Source organism: Oncorhynchus nerka, linkage group LG13 (genome assembly GCF_034236695.1).
Source record: "Oncorhynchus nerka isolate Pitt River linkage group LG13, Oner_Uvic_2.0, whole genome shotgun sequence".
Classification (NCBI taxonomy): domain Eukaryota; kingdom Metazoa; phylum Chordata; class Actinopteri; order Salmoniformes; family Salmonidae; genus Oncorhynchus; species Oncorhynchus nerka.
Genome location: NC_088408.1, coordinates 74,151,666 through 74,160,928, shown reverse-complemented (window position 1 = coordinate 74,160,928; position 9,263 = coordinate 74,151,666). Strand labels below are relative to the sequence as shown.

Genomic DNA, 9,263 nt, shown 5'->3' with positions numbered 1-9,263 from the left:
GCTCTCACCACTGGTGTCCCCCAGGGCTCTGTTCTAGGCCCTCTCCTATTCTCGCTATACACCAAGTCACTTGGCTCTGTCATAACCTCACATGGTCTCTCCTATCATTGCTATGCAGACGACACACAATTAATCTTCTCCTTTCCCCTTCTGACGACCAGGTGGCGAATCGCATCTCTGCATGTCTGGCAGACATATCAGTGTGGATGACGGATCATCACCTCAAGCTGAACCTCGGCAAGACGGAGCTGCTCTTCCTCCCGGGGAAGGACTGCCCGTTCCATGATCTCGCCATCACGGTTGACAACTCCATTGTGTCCTCGTCCCAGAGCGCTAAGAACCTTGGCGTGATCCTGGACAACACCCTGTCGTTCTCAAATAACATCAAGGCGGTGGCCCGTTCCTGTAGGTTCATGCTCTACAACATCCGCAGAGTACGACCCTGCCTCACACAGGAAGCGGCGCAGGTCCTAATCCAGGCACTTGTCATCTCCCGTCTGGATTACTGCAACTCGCTGTTGGCTGGGCTCCCTGCCTGTGCCATTAAACCCCTACAACTCATCCAGAACGCCGCAGCCCGTCTGGTGTTCAACCTTCCCAAGTTCTCTCACGTCACCCCGCTCCTCCGCTCTCTCCACTGGCTTCCAGTTGAAGCTCGCATCCGCTACAAGACCATGGTGCTTGCCTACGGAGCTGTGAGGGGAACGGCACCTCACTACCTCCAGGCTCTGATCAGGCCCTACACCCAAACAAGGGCACTGCGTTCATCCACCTCTGGCCTGCTCGCCTCCCTACCACTGAGGAAGTACAGTTCCCGCTCAGCCCAGTCAAAACTGTTCGCTGCTCTGGCCCCCCAATGGTGGAACAAACTCCCTCACGACGCCAGGACAGCGGAGTCAATCACCACCTTCCGGAGACACCTGAAACCCCACCTCTTTAAGGAATACCTAGGATAGGATAAAGTAATCCTTCTCCCCCTCCCCCCTTAAAAGACCTAGATGCACTATTGTAAAGTGGCTGTTCCACTGGATGTCATAAGGTGAAAGCACCAATTTGTAAGTCGCTCTGGATAAGAGCGTCTGCTAAATGACTTAAATGTAAATGTAAATGTAAATCATACTTAGGTAGCCTGGGTTGCACTGTTTGTTTGTGGGTGATTGTCTATGTTAGTTACTTGTGTCAGCACAGGTCTCATTTATTGTTTTTTGTATTCAGTGTTCAGCGCTTTCTTTTATTAAATACTCATCATGAACACATACTACGCCACATTTTGGTCCTCCGATCCTTCTCGCCTCTTCAGATGAAGAGGAGGACAACCTTGACAATCCCCCCCAAAAATGCTAACCTCCCCTGTTATTGTAATAGTGAGAGGTTAGCATGTCTTGTGGGTATGATATAACATGGAACTTAAAACGAGGCCAACAAGATCACTGTTCATATTGACAATGCCACTCACACTTAAACAGAAGACAAAAATGATGACCTCTGTGGAGGTCTGAAAATGAAAGCTGCTGAAACATTACTGCATTGCTAAAGAATACTTGTAACCATGGATTATTTTTTAGAACAATAAGATGTTTAATTTTCCACTATAGTGGACAAACAGGGTTGGATCTCTCTAAGAACCAAAAGGTGGTTGACTTTCGCCAGATGTTGAAACATCTGTAATGACATGATCAAACACATATTCAGGATAGCAAATGAGTTAATACTGATCATTGAAAACATCACCATGGAAACTCAAATGATTTATTATTGAAATAGCATGGGTGACCGAGAAAAACAAATTGGTACAATTTAAGGCCATGTGAAAATCAATAATTGCCTAGTTAAATAAAGGTTAAAAAAAATATTATAATAATAATGCAGGCACTAGGGATGGGGGTGTGAGAATGCAGGACTGGGCAGATGAGATGTAGTCGTTGTTTGTGTGCGTCTGTGTATGTTTGTATCTGGTGTGGGGACAATATGTGATGCCATCAAGAGACAGTGACACAAACGGCAAGTGGCTGTTCCACTGGATGTCATAAGGTGAAAGCACCAATTTGTAAGTCGCTCTGGATAAGAGCGTCTGCTAAATGACTTAAATGTAAATGTAAATGTAACAAGATGATAGGAACAGTCAGTGGTGGGCTTGAACCAGTCACTCAGAGACCGCAGATAATATACCACTGCTGCCACCAACATAGTGATTGAATGAGAACAGTCATTGCAGAGCTTGAAGCAGCAACCTTGTGGTTAAGGGGTAAAAATGTATTTATTTTATTTTACCTTTATTTAACCAGGTAGGCTAGTTGAGAACAAGTTCTCATTTACAACTGTGACCTGGCCAAGATAAAGCAAAACAGTTGGAGACGTACAACAACACAGAGTTACACATGGAATTAACAAACATACAGTCAATAATACAGTAGAAAAAGTCTATATACAGTGTGTGCAAATGAGGTAGGATAAGGGAGGTAAAGGCAATAAATAGGCCATGGTGGCAAAATAATTACAATATAGCAATTAAACACTGGAGTGATAGATGTGCAGAAGATTAATGTGCAAGTATGGATACTGGGGTGCAAAGGAGCAAGATAAATAAATACAGTATGGGGATGAGGTAGTTGGATGGGCTGTTTACAGATGGGCTATGTACACGTGCAGTGATCTGTGAGCTGCTCTGACAGCTGGTGCTTAAAGTTAGTGAGGGAAATACAAGACTCCAGCTTCAGTGATTTTTGCAGTTCGTTCCAGTCATTGCACTACCACATACTGCCTGTGCTACAAAATCCCAGATATTTTGGAAGAAGCAGTAGTACATCATTCATATACAGGTGAGGCTACACATGCTCTTCCCTACAACTGCCAGAGAAAACACATTAGGCACTTATTTTTTATATTTTTTATTCACATTAGGCACTTCCCAACCAGATTTACCGTGAGCACTCGTCAAGGTTGTTTATGAAGAGCTTCAAAGTAGTGCTGGCATCTGTGGGTATTTTATCCTCAGTGACCAGACAGTCTAGTACAGCTTTCATTTGATCTTCGACTGATCCAACAGGCACCATTGTTTGCTCATTCCTAAGGCTTTTGCTTCCTTCCTCGTGTTTTTCCTTGTCATTTTAACTCTACTATTGGAGCTGATGAATTGCCGCCATCTACTGTATAGGATTATACATTGGCTCAACAGATCATCTTTGCAACATTATGCTTTTGTTTTCATGTTGTGTTGCAAATTAATTCGAGTGCATGCAGAGATTATATATAATGTTGCATGTTGGTTTCAAGAAGTTAGCGTTCTTTAACAGTTGCATGATTATTTGTCTGTTTATATAGTACACAATCGGCTCCACAAGTGTCGCTGTTGACTGTCTTAACAGTAGCATGGCCTCAATGGAGCACGAGAGAATAAGTCATCGTATAAGCTGTGATTGGTTGACATGTCGTTGCCATAGCTAGACATCTCTACAACACTTCGTAAAAATGGCGACTCCCTGGTGAACCGATATTTTCAGCGATGGCTAATATACTTTCTGCACGTGTTCTATGTCGATGTGCATACATTCTTCTGATTGTTTTGATTACGGATGCAAAGAGCAATGTCGGTAAGTCATTCAACTCTCATACTTTTTCCATCAATCAATCAACTAACATGATGTGTGGCCCTAAGGCTAGCTAACTTTAGCTAGCTAACGTTACCTGGCTAACATCAAGCAGCAATCCCTTTTCTAGTTTTTCAGCCGTCGTATCTCGTCACATCTGGATCTAGATTGTCTGCTTTCTTGCTTGGAAACACATCTGGCATATCCCTGACCCTGAGCTCTCTATCGCTCTCCAATCCCCCAGGTAAATAAGCTACTTGCATGGTGTTGTCAGTGAACACTTGTCATTGTCCATGGCATGGGTTTTGTCAGCAATGACATGCATTTTGTGGATTCATTTTGACAGATCGCCTTCCACCCCCATCAGGCTCAGAAAATCTGACACAGTGGGTTCTCACACAGGAGTTGGTGGGCAAGGTAAGTGTGTGACATACTGCTCTCATCAGGAGCTGTTTTTTAGCACGACAGAGTCCCCCCTGACCACTGCTACCAAAAATGACTGCTACCTCTACCTGGCCTTTTAGCAGCACCACATACCACACAAGTGGGCTGCTTTTTCATGGTTTAAGTTGACATAGAATATTTTGTTTGCAACCAAATAGTCTTGTCTGCACACAAAGACACCAAATGATTGACACCATTCAGAACTTTCTTCATGGAAATTACTCTCGCCACTTAATTGCTGTCTCCCTTGCAATCTCTCTCTTTCCCTGTGTGTCAGACTACAGTGCGAGTGCAGCTGAGTCTGAACCGCAGCCTGCTCCTGTGTGGTAATAATAATGACACAGACTGCTGTCCTGAGCCACTGTGTGTGCTGGAGACTCTACGTGTGTCTGCCTGTCTGGGGAACACATCTCAGGCTTCACTGCTAATCCAGGCTAGGATCTATGCCCAGGTGTTTCCCACTGAACCTGTGTCTGGTAAGTCTGGCTCTTTTTAAAGTAGGTATCTTTAATCAATCCAAGAGATATTTTGTTTGTCTGGTTGTCCCCCTTTTTTAATAGTGCTTTTTTTATTTTTGTCAGACAACAAAACAGTAATTCCCAACCAAGTGTACCGGCCCCTGGGCTCCTGTTCCTGCGACCTCACTGTGGGAGCCTGTGATGTGCGATGCTGCTGTGACAAGGTATTTACATCCATCTTTACACATACTAATCTGCTTGCTCTGTGGCTAGAGTAGACATTTTGATTACGTTTGTCTGTCCATCAGGTAATGGTGTTTCTGTCATGTGTCTCCCCCAGGACTGTTCCCCTGAAGCCCTGAAGCTGTTTCAGGGCCAGTGTCTTTCGGGGCCCTTTGGAGGGGAAGTTTCTCCAGTTCCTGATTACCTGTGCACTGCACAGTCTGCTGAAAATGCCCCTGATTGGTTTCCATTTCTCTGTGTCATCTCCCTGCCTGAAAACAATCCCTTCCTTGGACTCTTTTATGAAGGGGACACAATGTGAGGCGCCGTCTATTTTCTTAAGACAGTTTTGTCTTGATAAACATAGACTTCAATCTTAATTGATAGAGTTTTTGTGTTTTGCTATATCTCCTTTACTGCATCGACCTAATATGTGTTGTGCCTTCTTCTATACGTGCTCCAGCACACCAAAGCCCAGGCCATCTTTCCAAAGGCCAGTGCTGTCAGCTCCACTGCCCACACATATCTACCAGCAGGGGGATCCCATTTTTACCATAAGTGATCAGTATTTCACCATTCCTCAGGTTAGACTTGTGTGTCTGAATCTCTCTCTCTCTCTCTGTGTTTAAACTGTGTGTTTGTAAATGTACAGTCAGAAGTCTCTGTGGCTCAAAGCAAAGTGTTTTGTCTTCTATGCCATCTGATATGTCTAGTTTATGTCTAAATTCCTCAGAACTCCCTGGTTGGCCAGTGTGTAGATAATGCCCCTGTGGCATTTTTGAAAAACTTCCAAGCGCAGTGTGTGACCCGTCTCCTTTCCTGCCCAACTGGACCCCCCTTACAGACGACACCAACTGAGCTGAGGGTGCAAGTCAGGGATGGCCAAGGGGGTACTCTCTCTCTATGATCAGAACAATTACTTACTTTTTCAACTTTTTCTGATTGATTTGATTTGCATTGTGTGGTCATTGGGGAAACATTTCAGGTGTGGTCACAGTGGATGTCACAGATAAAATGGCTGTTGATCTGAGGCCCTTTGTCGCGAGTCCTGTGGCTGAAGATGGCAGACTGCTGTGTGAAAATGTGACCTTGGCCTTAAATTACAAATTCTTCTGGAAAGGGAATGGTCTCACAAATATCACACTAACCCGCATACTTGGGAATGTCCTTTCTGCTAGTGGTAAGGGCCTCTTTTGTTTAGTTTTTACATGCTAGGCATTACTGGGTATTTGTAGTATCATTAATTATCCTTATCAACGCTGATGTTGTGTTTGTTAATGATTAACAGATAATTGTCCTGCTTTTATGTGTTTCTCACAGTGGGTTTGACAGCCAGCTATTCAGTTGTGTTTCTGAATGGAGATGCTTTGGCTCAGCCCAACTCGGGGAACCCAGGTTTGTGCAACCTAATACACTTTTTCTAAGCGTTTCATAATGGGGATCTTAATGTGCAACATAAAAAGATGAGACTAGTTTCACTGATTTACAGACAAAGCCTTGTGTAATCTCTCAGGTTACCAGGTGGGCAGGCCTGTGATTGGTGGGATTGTGGACACCTTGGAGAATGAAACAGTCATACAGAGGACCCCAGTCAATCTTTGGAAGCCAGGTAACGGTCGTCTTTGTACCATGGATAGTGCACTGAAAAATCAACGGCTTTGAAAGGCCTCAATTATTTAACTCTACACATCAAAAATATATTACATATTTTAGCTTAGGCACTTCGATTAGACTATTGTGAAAACCAGCAGTTACAGCTGTTAGTGTATGTGTATTCATGTTTTTCTATTTCTGTTTTCAGTAAGCAGTGGACTGTGTGCCTCTGAGGGGAGAATAGTACTATTTGGGGAGAACTCAACTGCAGGATGTCTGTTACCTGTGAGCCTACAGAACCTGACCCAATGTAGCCTGCTTAGGTGAGTCACTGGATACACAAAAAAACTATTTTCACGCCACTTCGACACTGACTTTTTCGTAGCAGGTTAGGAGACTGAGGTTAAGGTTAAGAAAAGGGTTAGGGTTAGTGAAAATGCTCTCCTAACCTGCTACGAAAATCTTTGTATCGAAGTCGTGTAAAAAGAGTGTGTCCCGTACTGTTTTACACATACTGTATCCTGTGCATGTGACAATACAACTTAGAAACTTGAAACACACGCACACACACACACAGATAAATAGCATTTCTGGAGTTGATCAAATTACAGCTGCATGCCTGCAAATGGAAAGGATCCATGTCTCCTGTAAAATGTTTGACCTCCTTTTTTTCCCCCCTCTGCTAGTCAGAATGTGGCCTCTCTTCAGAGGGCACTGAGCACAGCAACACACATAGCGAGGAATGGAGACCCAGATGTTCTGAACCTGACTGACTGGTTGAACATTAGCTGTGAGTAGAAACCTTTCAAACTTTAACTGTTAAATTCATCTAAATATTAGCCAAAATATTCACCCTATTAATTCATTATTTTGGTTTTGTTGCTTGCTTCAATTCCACTTCTGTATTCAACACACTGAATAACCAACAGTTGTAGAACTGAACTCCAACCAGCCTGTGGGTGGTGGTATTGGAATATGTTCTGGGATTCCCTCCCACCGGCACATCCACGTTAGGAGCATTGTGACAGAGGTGGTGGGGGGGTTGCCTCAGTGGGAGATACAAGCAGTGGAAGTCAGGTATGTGGTAACAGCCTACAACACTGTCCATTGCCATCACAAACATCTTTCCTTTCTGTCTGTGCTGACCTTCTGTTCATACTCAGGACGGGCCCATTACAATGCATTGATTGGATGTGTGATTGAATACCTTGTTTACTCCACTGTGTCTGATGTGAGTGTTGCCTCTCCACAGTGACCATGTGTCCACTTGGAAGTTTGAGTGTGGAGGGGGTGACCCCTGTCTGGAGACGACTAGGATTCAGACTTTCCCTGTCACCTCCTCCATCACCTTCACTGATATCTCCATCAACACAGGACCACCCAAAACCAGGTGAGTCTGAAAGGCTAAAGGCCTGAGAATTTAAATATAGCCTCAGTATAAGGTTTCCTGACTATGTTGAACAGTTGGTAAGTGCAATGAATAAAACTCTGATGTGGTTCTGCCCTGGTGTCCTTCAGGTTTCAGATTAACTTTACTGAGTATGACTGCGACAGGAACGATGTGTGCTGGCCCCAGCTTGCCTTCCCACTCACCAGGTATTATACAGGTGAGACTCTGCTGTCCCAAAATGTGACTAATTAAATATGCTAAATGGATGATGACAATAGGATTAACTCTTTCCCTCCACCCCTCTATCTCCAGGTGAGTCGTACTCCCTGTCTCTGGCCAAGGGCCTCATCTTGGTGTTTTTCTTCATCGCTGCCTCCATTCTCGGGACTCCATGGAAACAGATCCGACAGGCATGGAGAAGTGCTTCTCTCTAAACCAATGAATCTGAGAAAGAGAGCAATAGTAGACATACTGACATGCCCTAGTTCTTGACGTGGGCTACCCACCTTGACCATGACTGTCTAATGGCTTACATTTTCTTGCTCCTGCTGAACGATAATGGATGAACATATTGTTATTGAGCTAGTAAACAGCCAGTAAGTAAGTAATTTTCAGGTGGTAAATTCGAACATGTTTAGCAGGTTTCTTTCATGGTTGGTAAGAATGTAAATTATCAAGTTGACTGTATTTTGATATTTTTGTTACCTTTTGGAAATTTTCATTTTTGATTTAGGCTTGAAATGTGAATCTGGCCTTATTTGTCACATGTGTCGAATTCAATGGGTGTAGACTTTACTGTGAAATGCTTGCTTACTAGCCCTTCCCAAAGATGCAGAGTAAAAAAAAAATATATAGTAAAAAATGGTAACTCGAGGAGTAAAATACACAAGAATGGAGCAATATACAGACAGGGAATACCAGTACCAGATCAATGTGCAGGGGTATGAGGTACAGTATTTCAGGTAGATATGCAAATGAAGGCAGGGTAAAGTGACTAGGCATCAGGATAGATGATAAAGAGTAAAATAAAGAACAGAGTAGCAGCAGCATATGATGACTGCAGAAGTGTTTATAATTAAAATTTGAGTCCCCACACACTTGTCTGTTGGCTTTCAATTAAAAAATGTTTGCTTGGATTGTGACATGAGAATTTCTCTCCATTGGACATGGTTTGGTTTAAATGGTACAGTGCATTTGGAAGTATTCAGACCTCTTCACTTTTTCCACATTTTGTTACGTTACAGCCTTATTCTAAAATTGATTCAATTGTTTTTTTTTTCTCCCCATCAATCTACACACAATACCTCAATGACAAAGCAAAAACAGGTTTTTGAAATATCACATTTTCATAATTATTCAGACTCTTTTTACTCAGTACTTTGTTGAAGCACCTTTGGCAGCAATTACAGCCTCTAGTCTTCCTGGGTATGACGCTACATGCTTGGCACATCTGAAATGGGGGAGTTTCTTCCATTCTTCTCTGCAGATCCTCTCAAGCTCTGACAGGTTGATGAGGTGCGTCTTTACACAGCTATTTTCAGGTCTCCAGAGATGTTCAATCGGGTTCAA

At 43.4% G+C, this 9,263-nt stretch overlaps 1 protein-coding gene across 2 annotated transcripts; it reads left to right on the top strand.

Moving 5' to 3' along the window:
* The first annotated feature begins 3,430 nt into the window (after nucleotides 1-3,430).
* tctn2 (tectonic family member 2) lies at nucleotides 3,431-8,836 on the top strand. 2 transcript variants are annotated; one of them, XM_029678222.2, is made up of 17 exons: nucleotides 3,431-3,590; nucleotides 3,703-3,831; nucleotides 3,934-4,004; nucleotides 4,309-4,507; nucleotides 4,613-4,713; nucleotides 4,830-5,029; nucleotides 5,175-5,295; nucleotides 5,445-5,601; nucleotides 5,697-5,891; nucleotides 6,032-6,106; nucleotides 6,225-6,320; nucleotides 6,513-6,627; nucleotides 6,991-7,094; nucleotides 7,234-7,381; nucleotides 7,557-7,694; nucleotides 7,823-7,911; nucleotides 8,007-8,836. In XM_029678222.2, exons 1-17 carry the CDS (start codon nucleotides 3,503-3,505, stop codon nucleotides 8,126-8,128), a joined length of 2,148 nt encoding a protein of 715 aa, XP_029534082.1. In that variant the 5' UTR covers nucleotides 3,431-3,502; the 3' UTR covers nucleotides 8,129-8,836. The 2 variants fall into 2 exon arrangements, with proteins under 2 accessions (XP_029534082.1, XP_029534083.1); XM_029678223.2 differs by having other exon boundaries at nucleotides 3,432-3,590; nucleotides 3,718-3,831.
* Nucleotides 8,837-9,263: the final 427 nt, after the last annotated feature.

Bases quoted from the DNA above. Each gene is read 5' to 3' on its own strand.
- tctn2 (XM_029678222.2), top strand. From the start codon at position 3,503: ATGGCTAATATACTTTCTGCACGTGTTCTATGTCGATGTGCATACATT. The intron at 4,508-4,612 runs GTAAGTCTGGCT...TATTTTTGTCAG, and splicing joins TCCCACTGAACCTGTGTCTG to ACAACAAAACAGTAATTCCC. The intron at 5,602-5,696 runs GTACTCTCTCTC...GAAACATTTCAG, and splicing joins AGTCAGGGATGGCCAAGGGG to GTGTGGTCACAGTGGATGTC.